Raw genomic sequence first — 20,413 nt, forward strand, 5'->3', positions numbered from 1 at the left:
TCCGGCGGGAACCCCCGGGAGCCCCAGTTCCGGCCTGCCCTGGACAAGCCCCCAGCCTCTGGGAGCCTGGGTCTTCATCCGCAAAAAGCAGGTAACACGAGTGCCCACCCCAGAGTGGTTTAGAGGGTAAATGAGGCAACCCCGCAGGCTGCTTCCGTATCTTGGCGACTGTAAACAGTGCTGCCATGAACTCTGGGGTGCAGGTATCTTTCCAAATGAGTGCGGTCCCGCCACCCCCCCCAGCCCCGGGAACACACTCAGGAGTGGAAAAGAAACCAATTCTTTGGAAAAGACCCTGATGCTGGGAAAGATTGAAGGCAGGAGGAGAAGGGGACGACAGAGGATGAGATGGCTGGATGGCATCACCGACTCAATGGACTGAGTTTGAGCAAGCTCCGGGAGATGGTGAAGGACAGGGAGGCCTGGCGTGCTGCAGTCCGTGGGGTTGCGAAGAGTCGGACACGACTGAGCGACTGACCACCACCACCACCCGGGAGCGGAATCGCTGGGTTACACAGTAGTTCTGTTTTCAGTTTTCTGAGAAGCCTCCATGTTGTTTTCCCCAGTAACTAGACCAAATTCACTCCACCACGGGTGCATGAGGGTTCCCGTCCTTCCCCACCCCTGCCAACACGTGTTATCTGCAGACTCCCGACGAGGGCCATTCTGACAGGTGTGAGGGGCATCTCACTGGGGCTCTGATTTGCACTTGTCTGATGATTAGTGATGTTGAGCGTATGTTCATGTGCCTCTTGGTCATCTGTGAGTCCTCTTTGGAAAAATGTTCATTCAGGTCTTCTACCCATGTTTTAACCGGGATGTTTGTATTTTGCTGTTGAGTTGTATGAGCTGTTTGTATTCAATATTTGTTGCATATTAATCCCTTCTCAGTCATACCATTTGCAGGTATCTTTTCCCATTCCGTAGGCTGACTCTTGACGGCCAGTGTTTCCTGGCTTCCCCCGGGACAGTCTGGAGGACATTTCTTTTCCCCGTTGAGTCCAGGGATGAGCCTGGGAGATCCCGAAGGATCAGCTTCAGCTCAGACACTCACCATGAGCGGCCTTCACACCTCGGCACTCAGCAAGACGTACCAAGACCCCGGTCTAAGCTTCTTCCCACCATAAAAACATTTATTTTCACCGGGAGTGAAGTCAGTCAAACAGTGGCTGGTGAAAAGCCAACTCTAGTCACGTGGGTGCATAATTAAGCCATGAAGTCAGATCTAAATTTTATCTCTTGGGCCACACATAGAAAATCTGTGCACAGATTTTCAGGGGGCAGACGAAGGCATGAGGGTCATAATGCCATCACTGATTTGATGACTTAAACTGCATGGCACCTACCGCCTCTGTAACTGTTTAAAGAACGTTAGAATAGAGAACAGTTAAGAAGAAAACCTCAAAGTTGTTTAAGAATTTCCATCTTGGTGTGAAAAAAATTTTCCGTCCTTTCTTGTAGTTGATTCTGTGATGGCAATGTGTGCCACTGGGATGCCAGGTTAAAGTAAATATGTAACATGCATTTTGAAAGTAACGAAGGGAAACTGCAAAAGCATTCTAATTATCTATGCGGAGGACCACAAGAGGGACAGCAGGTTACATTTTCTCCTGACGCCCAGCAAAGGGAGGTGGTTTTGTCCCAGCGCTTCCCGTTCTCAAGAGGCGGCCCGAGGAGGCCCCTTGCTGATGCCAAGAGCAGCAAAACCTCTTGAGTAAAGTGGAAATGATTCTCCTTTAATTCTGAACTGTGTTAGTATTCTTATTTCCTAAGGAGCTTCTAACACTCTCTAAACTGAACACAGCACAGGTGAGCAGTAAATAGACACATCACCAATTATTTATAAAAAGCAGCTAGTTCCTCAAGACAAAGAGGGAAGCCTCATAATTTTAGGAATGAATCGTCAGTGACTGGAGTGAATGGAAAGAGACTGACGCCTTAAAACTATGAAGGGTACAGAGAATGTTTACAAAGTAATCACAGCTTACTGCGTCTGAATATTTGCACACGTCTACTATAGCCAACATAAATTTCTGACCAGTTTAACAGGTAATATTTGGGTTCTAATTAAGCAAAAGACATGCTAGTCAACTCTAAAGCATTTACATATCAAGAAGAAAACAGCCGAATACATTTGAAAATATTAATTAAAAATTATAATAATGTTTTAGAAACTAACTGAAAAGACTCTATCAATTAAAATTTAATTTCAGCTTTTCTCATTTTAATTTACCAATACTTATTTAAAAATTAAAAAAAAATTCAGCTATATAAAATTTTAAATTATTTACTTAAAAAATTCAAACAATAAAACAAATGTAAAAGTAAATCCTCTCCTACCTTATACCTTCAAATTCTAACCTCAAAGAGCATGTTCTTTTTATCAGTCTGGCATGTACATTTCCACATTATCCTATGTATTTATAGCCTAATATATGTGTCTGGGGGTGTTTATGTGTGTGTAAGGTCAGTTTTTTAAAAACAGATCAAAGTACATCATGTTGTGAATTTCCCTCTGTAATGCCAGCATTAAGCATCTATTTAACCATTCTGTAATGATGCATATTAAGAACTTTTTCAGATTTTTGCTTGTAATCTCAAATGCTGTGGAGCATTCCTTGTATGTATATCAGTGAGCACGTGTGAGTATTTATACAGGACGGATTCACTGAAGTGAGATTGCTGCTCAGAGTTTATAAGCATTTTACATTTTGACAGGCGCCTCCAAGTTGTCCTTGAAAGACGCTGTGCCAGTCCGTAGTACTACAGGCAATGTATAAACGTGTCTTTCCCTATGTGCTCCCTACATAGGATGTTACTAATCTTTTATTTTTGTCAATCCAGTGGTTAAAGTGAAATCTCATTTTGGTCAGCATTTATTAGAGTTTGAATTGCTTGCTTAGGTCATTTTTCCATTTTTCCTACTGAGTCATCGGTGTTTTACTTGTTGACTTGTAATTCTTCCTATACTAGTACCTCTCTGCCCATAATACGTTGCAGGACTGGTGTCAGCTGACCATTTATGGCGGCTTTGCCATATAGAATTTAAACATTTTTATGTAGTCAAATGTTTGGTTGTTCTAGGTGGGAGGGCAAATCCCATCCCTGTTAGTAGAAGTGGAAATTCCTCCATTATTTCTTCAAATATTTCTTCTTTCCTGACTCCTTTTCCTGGGACTCCAATTACAAGTATGTTAGACAGCTTCCTGTTGTCCCACAGCTCACTGGGGCGCTAGTCATTTTCTTTCTTTTGGGCTTTTAACTTCTCTTGCTTTGTTGTGAATAGCTTCTACTACTATGTTCAATTGCATTGATCTTTTCTTCTACTGTATCTAATCTGCTGTTACTCCATTCAAGGTACTTTTTTAATGTCAGATACTGTATTTTCTATCTCTACAAGTTTCATTTGCATCTTTTTTTTTTTTGGTTGCATGGCATGGGGATCTAGTTCCCTGACCAGGGATGGAACCTGCACCCCCTGCATTGGAAGGAAGGCATCTTAGCCACTGGACCACCAGGGAATTTCCCCATTTGCATCTTTTTAATATTTTGTTTTCCTCCACTTTCTTAGGCACACGGAATTCATTTAAATAGGTGTTGGTACCATTCTTGCCTACTTAATTCCATCATCTCTGTCATTTCTGGGTTAGCTTCTAAGAATTAGTTTTTCTACTGATTTATGGGTTCCATTTTCCTGCTTTTAAAAAGCCCAATCTTACTTTATTGGATGTACAGCGCTGTTCACTTTACATTGTTGGGTGGTGGAATTTGTTGCATTCCCCTAAAGAATGCTGTACTTTGTTCTAGTATGTATTTATTTAGGCAAAGTTTGATCCTTTTGGGCTTGCTCTTAAACTTCGTTAGGCCAGGTCCAGAGCAGTCTTTGGCACAAAGCTCATTCACCCTTACTGTTACGAGACATCTTCTGAGGACCGCATGGCCTCCTGTGTGTTGTGAGGTCTTCCGCTCACAGGAGCCTTCTGTGAGCTCAGGATTACTGCCTACTGCTCTATGGAGGCTCTCCCCAACCCCAGGGGGTCCCGATCCTCATACACGCACAGACTCCAATCCCTTTTCCGTCTCTGGAGCTTCTCTCGGGGCAGCCCCTCTTCCTTGGGTCTCTGCCCCACGAAACAAGACCTCTCGGTCTCCCAAGCCCGGCTCGGTGAGACAGCTGGGCTCTCCCTGGATTCTCCCTCCCCGACTGCGGCCCAGACACGCCCCTCGGCGGGAACTGGGAGCAGCTGTGGGCTTCACTTCGCTTGTTTCGCTGACTGTGGTCTACTGTCTAGTTTTCTCGTTGTTTAAGGCATAAGTATAAATCTGGTTTCTGCTACTTCTTCATGGCCAGAAGCAGAAGTCAACTCTGACATATTTTAAAAACATTATGAACAGCCTGGATAATAAAGGCTACCTAGTTCAGTAATTAAATTTGCTCAAACCTCATTACAAATTAGGTACGTTTCACGCCTACCTTAACTGGAAGTAACCTCTGATCTTCAGGAGTCTGCCATCCAATATGATGTTCTGACAGGTTTTAAGCTGTCTTTAGACTTACGAGTTGTATTTGGGCTCCCCGGTGGTAAAGAATCCACTGGCCAATGCAAGAGATAAAAGAGGCGCGGTTCCAACCCTGGGTCGGGAAGATCCCCTGGAGGAGGGCATGGCAGCCCTCTCCAGTGTTCTTGCCCGGAGAATCCCATGCACAGAGGAGCCTGGTGGGCTACAGCCCATGGGATTGCAGAGTTGGATACAACTGACCGCGCACACACACCAGGGCAAAGGGGCTCAAGGGTGGCAGTAAAGACTGATAAAGGCTTGCACTTGAAATAGGCAAAACTTCCTGGGGAGTTCTTTCATTGGATGGGGTTGCATGATGGCACGCAGTTTGTGCCTTATGGGTGTTGGGAAGAAAGAGGCAGATTTTTGGCAGAGGATAGCAGTGAATATTTGAATAATCTAATAAAGACGGGAGACTAAAGCAAACTGAAATCATTAAGTCAAGCTTGACATACAATTCATTCTTCCTTTTAGTTTTCCTTCTAGAAAGTAGGTTCTGTCGCATGTGAAACTCCAAACTCACAGAACTAGAAGCCATTTAAAGATCTTATGCGAGAAACCAAAATGTGTTTTTGCCATCTCAAAGGTTCTCACAGCTTGCAGACCTAGCATGGGCCCCTGGGCTTCAGTTTATTACATTCCGTACAACGATACGCACCGCCTTCAAGTGTTTAAGACGCACAGGCCCTGTGTCTGCACAGTAACTCTGGAAAGGTGGGTCAGAAGCACAGCCTTCACTTCATAAATGAAGACACTGACTTATCTAGTGAATGACAGAGGTGGGCAACAGAACACGCCAACCGTCCTGACATCTTCAGACTCAGCGTGATCTGGTCCCTTTGACCTGCAATGTCATTTAACATGGCGAAGCATAACCTTCGCTGTGGGCACGGTCTGCCTGGCACTGGTGAGTCTAGAAGGAGGTCTGCAGGAAAGACGCATGTGAAGGTGTGTGACTGTGAGTCAGACTCGAGATCTTAGAGCAGTCAGGCAAGAACGCAACAAAGATCAGGGCAACAGCCAGGAGCCGAACAACAGAAACCATCTTACACGGTGCACCAACTCCGGTGTTTTTACTGTCAATCCTGCCCCCCAGGACTTCCCTGGTGGTACAGTGGATGACATCCCGCCTGCCAGTGCAGGGGACATGGGTTCGATCCCTGGTCTGGGAAGGTTCCACCTCCCTCGGAGCAACTAAGCCCGTTCATCACAGCGACTGAGCCACACGTCCAGAGGCCGGGCTCTGCACCGAGGGCAGCCGCCGCCCTGAGGAGGCCGAGACTGCAGCTGCAGGGGAGGCCCCACTCGGCGCGACATCAGAAAGCCCGGGCGCAGCCACGAGGACTCCGCACGGCCAGAATAAATAAAATACAGAAAAACGCCGCCATCCATACACAGGACAAGGACACTAAGAACATCCAAGTGAGATCATCGTGCTGTGTGTCTGATACTGCTTCGGCAGTGGCACTTACAGAACACAGCGCTTTGCATTTAATATATTTTCCAAACTAGATTAGGAAAAGAAGCTGGTCAGCTGCAGCAAGAGGCCCCGGCATTGAGCAGGGCGGTCCTGGCTGAGAACAGCGCCTGCTCCGGCGCGGCTCTCTGTGCTCAGCCGCAGTTTCAGAGCTGACACCAGCCCCCTTCTGAGAGCTGGCGGGCCACTCCGGCCTTGGCACGCCAGAAGAACAAGAGTCACCGCTTGGCACGTGGAGCGAAATGGAATATTCCAAGGCTGTCCTCAGCCAACAGACGCTAGAGGCTAAGTCATCTGGTTATGGAGAGAATAATAAATAAAGCTCTTGCAAAGTAAAAATAAATCAGAAAGATAGTTTATATTTCCTTCTTTTAAAACTTTTCCTTCCTTTTTTTTTTTTTTTAAAAAAACATTTTGCTGGGTGAAAGAAAGGTTAAAAAAAGTGAAGGAGCAGCGTGGGGAGAAGACAGTCCCTTCAATAATGGTGCTGGGAAAACTGGACACCTGCGTGTAAAAGAATGGACCTGGGGCATCGTCTCACAGCGTAAACAAAAACAAGCTCAACGTGGATTAGAAGCCTAAATGTAAGGCCTGAAGCCATACAACTCCTAGAAGTAAACATAGGAATCCACTCTTTGACGTAAGTCTTAGCGATACTTTTTTGGACCTGTCTCCTCAAGCAAGGGAAGTAAGAGTGAAAATAAACAAACCTAATTAAACTTAAAAGCATTTGCATAGCAAAGGAAACCATCAACAAAATGAAAAGACAGCCTACTAAATGGGAGAAGATACTTGCAGATGAGATGTCTGGTAAGGGGTTAATATCTAAAATATACAAAGAGTTCACACAATTCAACACCAGAAAAACAAACAACCCAATTTAAAAAAAAAAAAATGGGCAGAAGACCTGAATAGACATTTGTTTCAAAGAGGACATACAGACAGTCAACAGGCACATGAAAAGATGCTTGCAACATCACTCATTATCAGGGAAATATAAATCAAAACCATGAGGTATCACCTCACATCTGTCAGAATGACCACCATCAAAAAGACCACAAACAATAAATGTCGGCAAAGATGTGGGGAAAAGGAAACCTTAATTCACTGTTGGTGGGAATGTAAATTGGTGTAGCCGCTACTGCAAACAGTATGGAGATTTCTCAAAAAATTAAAAATAGAACTACCACATGATCCAGCGATTCCACTCTTAGGTATATATTAGAAGAAAATGAAAACACGACTTCAAAAAGATACATGCACCCCAGTGTTTATAAGAGCATTATTTACAGTTGGCAAGATATGGAAGCAAGCTAAGTGCCCATCAACAGATTGAAGAAGATGTGAGATATATACATATATATACACAATGGAATGCAGCTCAGCCATAAAAAGAATGAAATTCTGCCATCTGCAGCAACACGTGTGGACCTAGAGAAAAGACAGTCAGTGGTGTAAGTCAGAAAAGCAAACACTGTGTGTGTTCATCTATACATGTGGAATCCAAAAAAATAAACAGATGAATATAACAAAACAGAAGCAGCCTCCCAGATGTGGAGTGATTACCAGTAGAGGCGTAGGGGGCGGACATGAAAAGGGAAGGAGATGAAGAAACCCAGACTACTATGTATGGAACAGACAAGCCGTGCTGTGCCGCGCTGAGTGGCTCAGTCGTGTCTGACTCTGAGACCCCGTGGACTGTAGCCCGCCGGGCTCCCCTGTCCACGGAATTCTCCAGGCAAGAGTACTGGAGTGGGTTTCCACGCCCTCCTCCAGGGGGTCTTCCCAACCCAGGGATGGAACCTGTGTTTCCTACATCAGCAGGTGGATTCTTTACCTGCTGAGCCATCATGTTTTTAAAATGCATTCAGTTTTAAAATTTACATAAAGTAAAACCCATGCTGGGCTTCCCAGGTGTCCACGGTGAGGAATGTGCCCGCAGTGCAGGAGACGTGGGTTTGATCCCTGGGTCGGGAAGATCCCCTGGAGGAGGCATGGCAACCCACTCCAGTATTCTTGCCTGGAGAATCCCATGGACAGAGGAGTCTGGAGGCCTACAGTCCATGGGGTCACAAAGAGTTGCACACGGCTTAGAGACTAAACAGCAGCAGCAAAATCCACGCTATGTCTTTTGAAAAGCAGGTACAGGTGTTTCTGACAGTAAATATCATTAGAATGATTCCATCTCCCAATGAGTATTAACAAACCATGACATCATAGATATGGACAGAGTGGGGAGGGAAGTCTGAATTTCAAAAGAAAGTAACCAACCAAGAAATAGAACTTGGAGTTTCAAAAGTGGCATTGAGTGAAAATCTAAGAGCATTACACAGACTATTTTCAGTTACTTAACAATCTCATCATTTCCATTGAGACATATTCTAAGAGTAGAAAAGACACCCGGAGCAAATCCCTGCCTGGGAATAACAGCGGGAACCTTTCCGTGTGTGTGGAGGCCTGGAGACCACAGGATAGCTGGACAACAGACAGGGAAAATACATCTTGTTGGAACAAAACCGCCAAGCAAAGCCTGACACAGTGATGTCTCTCCTGGCAGAGCTGTAAATAAACCCAGGGAGAGAATGCTGGGTCATTACGAAATGCTCCCCTTGGACCTACCACAAGAGAAATTTTAATCTCTTATTCTATGCCTCACTCTGCCAAAAGAGAGTCAAATGATTTGCAATAAAATACTTATGCTCAATAAAATAATTACCACAGAAATAGAGTAAGTCATAATAAAGCGAGAGGACAGAGGTGTAGAAAAGCAGCGGGGATGATTAGCGTGTGTGCTCATCTCAAGGGTTAACGGAGCGATTGTGCCTGAGCATTACATTAGTGCTGGACTACCTCAGACCAGAGTGAAAATAAAGATGTGCCTACAGAAGAACAGAGGCCTCATTTAAAGAGTGAGACACTTCCTACTGGCCCTAAACTTTAAAGACAAAACAAAACACCCACCAGGAGAGGTTATCTAGGGGAACAGGAAAGACCTTTGACCTAAAAGATACAAGTCTTGCATAATCCTTTCCCTGTCATTTAAAACATAACTTGCTTTACCCTGAACCGAGGGGCATGAACGAGTCCTTTTTCATCACTGCAATCTTATCTTTAAGATCTTAATCTTAATTTAAGAAATAATTAAAGAGGACCTCCCTGGTGGTCCAGGGGTAAGGAATCTGCCTGCCAATGCAGGGGACACTGGCTGGATCCCTGGTCTGGGAAGATCCCACGTGCGGCAGAGCAACTGAGCCCGTGGGTACCACAAGTACTGAAGCCCGTGCCCTGCACGAGAAGCCACGCAGGGAGAAGCCCCTGCATCTCAACCACGGGCAGCGCCCGCTTCCTGCAGCTGGAGAACGCCCGAGCGGCAGCCAAGACCCAGCTCAGCCAAAAAGAGAAGTCAGTAAGTAAATACAAAATTTTTAAAAAGAAGGAAGAAAAAGTTCATTAAAATCTAGCCTAAATGTTCCTGTTTCTTCAGAAATTTCTCAAGTAAGGGAAAGACAGTCTTTGAATCACTGGTTGGATAGAGAGTTCCAAGTGAAAGTCACATTTCCATGTGAGTAAAGATGGCGTTTGTTTATATTAAGGGTCTGCTTCACTTTTCAATTTCTTATTTGTGTTTTCAAAGCCTTTCACTGACAAGGATGGAACAGGAATTTCAATAGCTTTAGCCAATATTCAAAAGAACATCAAATGTCAGAGATCTGAAGATAAGTTAGGGGGAGAAACACACCTGAAATACAGGAAATTTAGTAAATTTTACACTGAGAAATACATTCATTAACTGATTTTAGTGGAGGAAGACGTCAGTTTGGGGAGAGTGTAGAAATGGATAAACACTCGTTCTGACCACTCCACTATGTTTCTCTAAGGAAAAAGGAGATGAAAGCTGATTTCTAAAAAGGAAAACCCCTGCGTGACATTTTCCAAAAAGTAAAATGAAGAGAATTTCCATCAAAAGTTAATATATATAGCAGCTTTTCAATGAGATCGACTTGTAAACAAATAAATTAGAGGTTTTTTATTACAGAGACAGCAAGAGACTTGATAACAAAAACTGGTAGCAACTGCTGATCCACATCCAGATTTATATTAAGGGGCAAGAAAATAGGCACAGGAAATGTTAAGTAGAGGCAGGTCAAAGCCAGGGCTAAGAGTTGAGGTCAGTGAGTCTAAATTTACACCAGATGAGACAAACTTAAAGAACAAGTATACTTTCCTGAGTCTCACTGAACTGAATCTTCACTTGTAGCTCAGTCAGTAAAGAGTCTGCCTGCAGTGCAGGAGACCTGGGTTCGATCCCTAGGTCGGGAAGATCCCCTGGAGAAGGAAATGGCAAGCCACTCCAGTATTCTTGCCTGGAGAATCCCATGGACAGAGGAGCCTGGCGGGCTACAGTCCACGGGGTCGCAGAGAGTCAGACACGACTTGGCGACTAAACCACCACCACCACTGAACTGAAGTTTGCAGAGCCTCAAACGGAAATTAAATATTTCCCTTTAAATAATAGTTGATTTATGAAAAATTTAGTAAGTATGTATTATTTTTTATAAGAAAACACAATAAAGATAATTCTATGTGAAAAAAGAAAAAGCCACTCCAGATACACAGTCAAGGAGTATATACCTCTAGAACCCTTTTCTTCTTCACTTGAGGTATCTTCATCTACACTGTGAAGACACACATGGCCTGAACCGGGTTCCCCAAATGCAACTTCTGCATATAAGTCAAAGGCCTCTTCGCCTAGTTACAATAACTGTGCCTTTAAATCAGCTTTCCAGAGAACTGGACAGACAAGCAAACAAAACCCTCTCACGAACAGTCATCTTTCACTTAGAAACTTTTACCAGATTGGACACAGGCTATTTAGAACTCAGATGTGATTGCTGTTGTTCAGTTGCCCAGTCGTGTCCAGCCCTTTGCGGCCCCATGGACTGCAGCACTCCAGGCTTTTCCATCCCTCAGCATCTCCTGAAGCTTGTCCAAGTTCATGTCCTTTGCATCTGTGATGCCGTCCAGCCATCTCATCCTCTGACGCCCTCTTCTTCTGCCCTCAGTCTTTCCCAGCATCAGGGACTTTTCCAGTGAGTCAGCTCTTCCCATCTGATGACCAAATACTGGAGCTTCAGCTTCAACATCAGTCCTTCCAGTGAATATTCAGGATTGATTTGCTTTAGGAGTGTCTGGTTGGATTTCCTCGCAGTCCAAGGGACTCTCAGGAGTCTCCTCCAGCACCACAGTTCAAAAGCATCAGTTCTTCGGCACTCTGCCTTCTTTACCATCCAGCTCTCACAACCATACGTGACCACTGGGAAGACCACAGCCTTGACTATATGGACCTCTGTTGGCAGAGTAATGTGTCTGCTCTAGACAGTCAACACACTGTCTAGGTTTGTCATCATTTTCCTGCTGAGAAGCAATCTCTTATGATTTCATGGCTGCCATCACCGTCTGCAGTGATTCTGAGCCCAAGGAGAGGAGCTCTGTCACTGCTTCCACCTTTTCCCTTCTATTTGCCGTGAGTCAGGGGGCTGATGCCATGGTCTTAGTTTATTATTTCATCTTAAGCCGGCTCTTTCACTCTCCTCCTTCACCCTCATCAAGAGGCTCTTTAGTTCCTCTTTGCTTCCTGTCATTAGAGTGATATCACCCGCATATCTGAGGTTGTTGATGTTTCTCCCGCCTATCTTGATTCCAGCTTGTAACTCACCCAGCATTTCGCCCAGCATTTCTCATGATGTGCTCAGCATATAGATTAAACAGACAGGGTGACAGCAGACAACCCTGTTTCCTCTCCTCTCGATCTTGAACCAATCAGTTGTTCCATACTGGGTTCTAACAGGTTGTTTCTTGACCTGCATACAGGTTTCTCAGGAGACAGGTAAGATGGTCTGGTATTTCCATCTCTCTAAGAGCTTCCCACAGCTTGCCATGATCCACATAGGCAAAGGCGTTAGTGTACTTGATGAAACAGAGATAGATGTTTTTCTGAAATCCCCTAGCTTTCTCTATCATCCAGCAAATGTTGGCAATTTGATCTCTAGTTCCTCTTCCTTTTCTAAACCCAGCTTGGACATCTGGAAGTTCTTGGTTTGCATAATATTGAAGCCTAGCGTGTAAGATTTTAAGCGTGACCTTACTACCACGGGAGATGAGTGCAACTGCCCGATGGTTAGCACATTCTTTAGTACTACCCCTCTTGGGAATCGGGGTGAGGATTGACCTTTTCCAGTCCTGTGGCCACTGTTGGGTCTTCCAGATTTGCTGACAAAATGAATGCAAAACCATGAAGGCATCATCTTTTAGGGATTTGAATAGTTAGGCTGGAATCTGATCACGTCCACTAGCTTTATTAACAGCAGCGCTTCTTAAGGCCACTTGACTTTGCACTCCAGAATATCTGGCTCTGGGTGACTAACACCACCATTGTGGTAATCCGGTTTATTAAGATCTTCTTTTATACAGTTTTATACGTGTATTCCTTCCATCTCTTCTTGATCTCTTTAGCGTCTACTAGGTCTCTCCCATTTTTATCCTTCCCTAGTAGCTCAGATGTGATTAATCCCAAGCCTAAGCTAGTCATGGTATTCGGAATGTGACTCCACTGAAAAGATGCATTCTCTGCAGACACAGACATATTCTGGACAAGGCTGAAGTCAGGGCTAGGGTTAATACAGCAACCTTATGTGACCTTTCCCTAGATAACACATGCCCAGAGTAAGTGTATCCTTCTACAGAGGACCAGGGTGGCTGGCGCTCTTGTGTGCCTTTGCCCCAGGGAAGCAGGGTTATTCATTCATACACTGTAGCTGGGTGCTCTCTTCCAGAGCGTTTCTTCTAAAAACCTAATGCTGGCATCCAAAGCTCAATATACTATAGAGACATCTCCTTGGACTTCCCTGGTGGCATGGTGCATGAGAATCCACCTGCCAATGCAGGGGACACGGGTTCAGTCCCTGGTCTGGGAGGATCCCACAAGCCCGGGGGCCACAACTGCTGAGCCCGTGAGCCGGGAGCCTGGGCTCTGCACGAGAGAAACCTCTGCTGTGAGACGCCCCCCATCGCGATGAAGAGGAGCCCCGCGCGCCACAACGAGAAGAAGCCCGCGCGCAGCAACCCAGGCCTAGTGCGGCCAACAGAAGGGACTGTCCGGTTAAAAAACAGAAGAAAAAAGGCCTCTCCATTATACCAGTTTCCCTCGTGGATCTGAACTGACTGTGGATGAGTACGTTCCCACCGCGGGGGCCGGTCTGCACACGAGTGGGGGGCGGGGCCTGGGGCGATGGAGGGGCTCTCCGCCGACGTGACGTCACCCCACCAGGGCCCACCTGCTGTCCTGTCCACACGCACATGGCGGCAGGCTGCTGTCAGCGGGCCCGGGCACCTGTATCGCAAACAATATGACTTATTTGGGGTGATGGGGGGGTTCCCTGACAGCTCAGTTGGTGAAGAATCTGCCTGCAATGCAGGAGACCCCGGTTCAGTTCTTAGGTTGGGAAGATCCCCTGGAGAAGGGAAAGGCTCCCCACTGCAGTATTCTGGCCTGGAGAATTCCGTGGACCACATGGGGTTGCAAAGAGTCAGACACGACTGAGCGACTTTCACTTCACTTCACCTCACAGGAAAGGCAGTGCTGAATTAGGGGGAAAAACTCTGTACTTTTAAGAAAAAACAAATGGAGACAATCATTATTCAAGTTTGAAAATGCTTCACTTGGTTTCTTAGAATATTCTTCTGCAGAAGGTTCTTCAAATACACCTAAAATATAGTGATTTGCAATTTTTCCACCAGGAACACACCTGTCATTGAAAGACACATGCCTGTGGTTTAAAGGAACTCCTATACTACTTAATGTTCAAATTTCTCACTAACATGACACAAACCAGAAATTTAACACCCATAATAAGCATAGGGCTCCAGGATCTCTTAAAGGACAAACAGACACAGGAGAAAAAGGGAAAGATGATATTGCTGTTGGGTAGGAATAATTAGTCTGCATTTTAGAAGCACCTTCTTTTTAAAATAAGAATTATTGCATGTGCTGTTACTGAGCGCCCTTGCCTGGGTCAGATATTGACTGCACGGTGAGTTAGAATGGAAGAAGAAGTTGGGACTTCCCGGGCGGCCCAGTGGTCAAGATCTGCCTTGCGGTCCCTGGTCACGGAACCAAGATCCTGCTTGCCTCTGAGGGACGCAGCCTGTAAGCCGCAACCAGAGAGCCCGCGCACCTCAAGGACAGACCTGAGAGATCAGTGAGGATCCGAGCGCTGTAACGAAGACCTGACATGGCCAAGTAAGTCAGTAAATACTGAAAAACAGAAAGCAAGGGGAAGTACAGACGACTAGTGAGCTGTAAGGGGGCTAGACGCTGGTGGGGTTACGTTAAGTCTTCAGACTTTCCTAACAATGGTATTTTCCGAAGGTAACACAATCTCAAATACTCAAATTAAAAAGGCAAAACATTAAATCATCTAATGTTTTGTCTACATAAGTGAATTTCTGGGCAATTAGAGGATTTTTATTAAATGTTTCAGAATTATAAAATTTCCATATTAATAACAATAAGGGTATGGTCAACAATTTCAAACAGGTGTCACTTAAATAGCTTATCTTCATTTCTCCTTATAAAACAAGACTTTATTCAGTGGCCTATCTTCCACATTCGTTTCTGAAGGCAACACACATTGCACCCTTCTGAAATGAGTATTAACCTATCTCTGAGGCAAAAACCTGTGCTGAAGCTGGTGGTTTCCATTTCTTTTAAAAAGGGTTAGCATGAAAATGAATTGTAGAAAGCAGTACTATCTGAGACTAGTCAGCCTGTCTAAAAACGCACTTGCTAACCTGTAAAGATACCCCAACCCCAATATAAAGGTACGCTTTGAATCTAGATTAGGTGAGGGATACATTAGGGTTCGTGATAATCATTTTCTCTATTTTTCTGAATGTGAAAAACCCACTTTCACTCCTTTCCTTGGTAAAGCAGAGTCTCCAGGGTGCCCAGTCTAAACATTTACCAGTGTTTCCTATGTGTGCTTAAAGGGATTGGGTCTTCACTCATGTAAAATTTCCACAATTCATTAAAAAGCCTACTAATCCAGCTAACCTTCTTAACTGCCCTGAAATGATGAGACTTTGACTGGACACGCTGTCCAAGGACACACCAGTCAGACTCCTTACAGAGGATGAGGGGATGACCTCATGATGGGTCGAGAAGAGAGCGGACTGGATTGCCCCGGGTCCGCTCCCCGCTTTAGGAACGCGGAGAGCAGCTCCTCCTGGTCAGAGAAGGAAGCGGAAGCCAGAGCAGAAGCCGGTGACAAACATAAGGATGTGTTCTCATCGCTACCACCGGCAGCAGCTCCCCCGACTGCCCTTTGCCTAAGTTGTGAAGATGAAACTTCACTGGCACATTTTAAGTTCTGCTCTTCCCACGTATCAGCAAATAACGGTAAAGTCTAGTTTTTGCTGTTTTAAAAGAACCAGCCCTACTAAGGCAATGGGTTTAACTAGGAAAGCAACAAAGCTTCGGAAGGTTAGCATTTTTGGACAATGATCTACCAAAAAATAATAACAGCAAATGTTCTTTTTAACCTAGGCACTTCGGCTGTTCAGGAAAGACAGCCAAGAGATGGTCGTGTTAGATAAACACTCGCTTACACCAAGGAGAAACACTCAAGGCAGGTTGGCACACTTGTGCCTTCGCCTCTCACCTACACGCTGAAGCCCCCAGTCTCTCCCTGCCAGCTCTTCATCTCAAAGACAATCCTTTTCACTTGTTTCACTACATGGCAGTCCGAAGTCCAAACCCACGGTTAGGTTAATTTAAACTCTCCTTTATCATTCTGTATTTCCTAGAAAATCATTCTTGGACAAAATGCTGCACCCAACTGGATCTTTCAGTTTCATTATTAAATAGCAAAATACCTTGTAAGGCAACTATAAAGGATGCCTTTCTACAGAAGGACAAAGTAGGGAAACAACCCTTTTAATGGCACTTAAACGTCACATTTATAAACATACAGATCGAGGTGAATATCTCAGAATTGCTATTTTCTGTTTTTTTTTAAGCCTAATTTATGATGGTATAAAATAATTTCTGTGAAACTTAATTCACACAGCTGAAATATTATTTTCTTTAATGATGCACATTCCCTGATTTTATTCATCCTTCTCAATGAAGCCTCAGTTTTTCTAGAGCCTCCACACCCTACACAGCACGTTTCCAAACTGATCTGAGTAAGCCTATGGGCACCACGGGAGCAGGGTCCCCAGGAGGCAGCAGTGACTCCCGAGCCAGAACCGAGGCCCTCACACAGTACATTCTGTGAGCTTTATTGACTCTCGGGTATTCAAAACACCAGGTAGACTGATTTAACGACATACAACTATAGCTTTGTTTTTCTTGTATGAGGTGCCTGAGAGGATGAATGACTGCAAATTATAGACTATCTATATTCATATTTGGAAGTCCTGATTAGAATGACTTTTGGAATTCAGCATGTAATATTCTCAAAGGGAAGCCAAATCTTCACAGAGAAAATAGCTTGAAGTTAGCTGTATGTTGCACCATGTCTATCTACTTTTTAAGCTTCTCACTTGAATAAAAAGTCAAAGGCATCAGAAGAAATCTGATGTCTACACAGCCATCTGTAATGTCTGTTTTAGAAACATCAACGTTTCTTTTTGGCATTCCTGCTAAGATAGCCTGCTTTGAAAATAGGTAGGTTATCACTTTTGCAGTTTTCTCTAAATTTCAGTGAAATAAATTATTCTCTGCCAGTTCTCAACTGCAGGAGTAGAAAGGTTTGTGTTGCTGTCGTGAGCAATGGAATCCTCTTAAATTCCATTTAGGTAGCTCTCATCAGTCTAAGAGCTCACCAACTTAGTGTAAATAATCACACAAACATCTCTGTTAAAATAATTAATCCTATTTTATGGTCCCCACCACTCAGCAGTCACTAGCAACTAAAATTTTTAAATATTTAATAGCAACACAATTTACCATGTAACTATAACCAGGTCAAAGACAAGCAGTTAATAACAATCAAAGTTAAGATACCTGACACAACTGGTGGATAAGGATTATATTTGTTGTTTAAATTAAACTGTCTGTAAGAGATCTGAAACCAAGGGCAGTGATGCCGGGGAAGGGGGCGTTTGAACACTATGGACAGACCATGGGGAGAGAGTCCTTCCTCCACTGAATCCATCTGGAAGGACCAGAGCTCTTACCAGCGACAGTGCAGCTATGTGCACCCTCAGCTTCCTCGCTGTGCCAAGACAGAGGGTTGATTAGCTGCCGTTCTTAGATCTACTTGTTCTAATACAGATTTGCATAAATCAAAGACCGGGAGTAACCAACCCGATTCTGATGTGGAAGGTGATGGCGGGAGGTGGTGGGTGTGACGTCTGTGAGTGTGCTCAGAGCACCTTCTGGCTTGCCCGGGGCAGCTCTGCCTGCTTGAGAAGTGGGGGAGGAGGACCTCGTGGCTGTTTCTGGATGCGGGGCCCTGCTGTCCAGGCTCTCCACAGGCAGCCTCTCGTCTGACGCAGATGACCACGAATGAAATACAGGTGCATTTGCAAAGAACTCAGTATGGGTCTTTAGAGACCAAGTATAGAAAATTCATAATCACCATTTCATTTTCTTATGCCTAAAAATTTCTGTCAATAATTCTTCAATATCAAATACTCTGTTTTCCAATTTCTGATTATCTCCTAAGAGCCATATGTCTTGGGGGGAATTTTTTTCACAATGCAGCATCAAAATCACATTATGAATCAAACAGCTTCATCAGAGGACAAGAATCTCATGACATCTCCTGAGGCAGGCACTATCATTAAGCCTATTTTACAGACAAGAAGACTGAGGCAGAGAGGAGTCAGTAATCTGATGATCACAGTCAGAATCAAGGAGAAAGCTTAGCAGTTAAGCAGAAATTTAGAGCAACAAAAGACCTGGATGGTTCTATTAAGAACATGCCGCAGAAATAGAGGCTTAGGTACAAATGAACTGAGAGCGTGGAACAAAAAAGTTTATAACCACCAAGCTGTCTTTCCAAAATTCCTCCATATTATGAAATGCCAGCATCTCCCATTTCAGCATTTAGGGAAAAACAACAGCAACAACGGAAGAATCAAACAAGTTCATAAACCTTTCAAAAGCAACAGGAGCGCAGCAGAAAGAACAACTGCGATTAGTAAAACGATGCCAGATGATAAGAAGATTTATGAAAAAGAGATTAATATTTCTGGACATTACTCTGTGAATAAAGCCTCTGGGACAGGAAACTGTTGACCTTTTTTTATTTCATAATGGTCAGTGTTTTCAGGATAGTTCATTTTGTGTGAGGGAAAGCACCCGTTATTAATATTTATAGGCCTGAAGACCATTACACAGGCAGGTTTTAAATAACAAATAGATTTCATATAAAGAATATGCTAAAACAGCTAAGCGTTTGAAAAAAGCCACAAAACAGCAAAAACAAACTTTAAAAGATGAAATTAAGTAGAAGAGAGCTTAAATGTTATATATGCTTGAGAAGAGAGTGTTTACAAATAGAAGCATTCCATGAAGAAATGGAAACGTGTTTAGAACTGTAAATTTTAGCGACTTCTGGATGAAACGTGCTCATTGAGCAGGCCCGCCGTCAGGGGATCTGGGAGGCTGGGGCTGGCCTTTGTTTTTATCAAAAAACACGTATTTATTTATTTCGGCTGCACTGGGTCTCAGCTGCAGCATGAGGCGCTCCTTCCTCAGTCGGGGATGGAGACCGGGCCCCGGCACTGGGAGCGCGGAGTCCCGGCCCCTGGACGCCAGCGGAGTCCCTGGTGCGGACCCCTGGGCTTCTCAGCCTCTATTGCCCCGGCTCTCTGCTCCCGGCAGCGGTCACGGCCATCCGCCGGCGGCCAGCCCTGCCTGGGCAAGCAGGCGCTGCGGCGGCCCAGGGGCCCCCTGCGAAGCGTGGCCAGCCTGCTGAGGCCCACAGGGAGGTCCCCCCACCGCGGCCTCGGGGATGGAGCGCCCTGGGCACCCTCAAGGGCCTGCGTGCTGTCGGACATCGCTGTCTGAGCCATCCTTCCCAAGAGATAAGGTCTCAGCACTCCTATCACACAGCGTTCCAGTTTATGGACAGGAATTCAGGACTAGGCTTTCTTCGGATGAAAAATCCCAATGTGTCAGTTGCTGAGGAGGTGGTGTTAGAGACAGTATTCAATTCTATCTTCTCTTGGTTAAATGCAGCCTCGTGGGAACAGATCGCATCTAATCTATGTACATCTGGAGTCCTAAATACTCTGGGAAATAACATCAAGAGCAACCCATTACTGTTTACAATGGGTTTTCACATACAAGATCTTGTTTTAAACTCACAGGAATCCTGTGACTTAGGTACAGCTGAGGATAATCTCTGTTTTATACAAGAAATGGAGGCTGAGCAAAGTTAAATGGCTGGTACAAGGTCACACTGGTAATAAACAGTGCAGCTGGTTTTGAAATCTACATTTGCTGACTCTCACTATCAAGCAAGACAGGGTGTGTAGCCTTACCCTGAAACATTTGCTTTGAATGGGCCAAATTCTTGGAAGAGATAAATATAAATTAAGAGAAAAGCATGCAAAAAGATGACCTCCTCCCCTCTCCCCCCCAGTTTATGTAGGGACAAGAGTGATAGCCCTCACAAAGTTGGTTAAACCTGTATCTTTATGCAAAACCTACTTCTGAGCTGACAGCATTTCTGGTGTGAAAACAGCTGCATGGACTCAGTGCAGGAAAGTCCTCATTCATATTCTATTAAACTTACATTTGTGATCACGTGAAAATAGGCCAGACTGAAGTTCAACATAAGTCTAGAGAGAAACATTGACAGAGAATGGAGGGAAGGGTATCAGAAGACAATGTGAAATAAACCCACTGAACAAAACAATGGACATTTTGACTTGTTTTGGGTAACTTCTTTTTAAGACTCTAGAAGTGTGAACAGAAACATACCTATAATGAGGTACCAATTAGAAATCTTTTTTTATGTGTGTTAAAGGATGAACATTTAGTTTGTTACCACGTATTTTACAGATAGGAATCTATTCTGATACCAAATAAGCCATCTCTAGTTGGTGAAACTTAAGGAACATTATTAGCTTTAGGCTTTTTCTTAATATACATAGCATGATCTACAAAATCTATTTGTTTATGGAATTTTGTTTCCACCAAGGATGATTTTGATACATATATATTTTTTTCTGTGGAATGTATCTGTAATTTCCTGTGTCACAGAAAAAGGAAACTAATTTATGGAACAGAAACCTTTCAACTGTTGAGAGAAAGTTGTTCTGGAACGCAGGAGAACAGTCAGGGTGACGGGGTCCATT

At 44.3% G+C, this 20,413-nt stretch overlaps 1 protein-coding gene across 5 annotated transcripts in view; it reads right to left on the reverse strand.

Annotated features, from left to right (window-relative positions):
• Window positions 1–20,413, reverse strand: part of UBE2E2 (ubiquitin conjugating enzyme E2 E2) — a 354,523-nt gene that overhangs the window by 31,417 nt on the left and 302,693 nt on the right. The window contains exons 4-5 of one of the 5 annotated variants that reach the window (XM_043893881.1): window positions 19,849–19,894; window positions 14,544–19,342 (exon numbers count right to left, since the gene is read on the reverse strand). The exons of 3 other annotated variants lie outside the window; for them this stretch is intronic. In XM_043893881.1, coding sequence (XP_043749816.1) covers window positions 19,884–19,894 — 11 coding nt within the window. In that variant the 3' untranslated portion in view covers window positions 14,544–19,342; window positions 19,849–19,883. Of the gene's footprint in view, window positions 1–14,543; window positions 19,895–20,413 lie in introns of those variants that run through there. One more of the 5 variants, XM_043893880.1, reaches the window with a different exon arrangement.

The sequence above is a fragment of the Cervus elaphus genome, chromosome 32 (assembly GCF_910594005.1).
Source record: "Cervus elaphus chromosome 32, mCerEla1.1, whole genome shotgun sequence".
Lineage (NCBI taxonomy): Eukaryota > Metazoa > Chordata > Mammalia > Artiodactyla > Cervidae > Cervus > Cervus elaphus.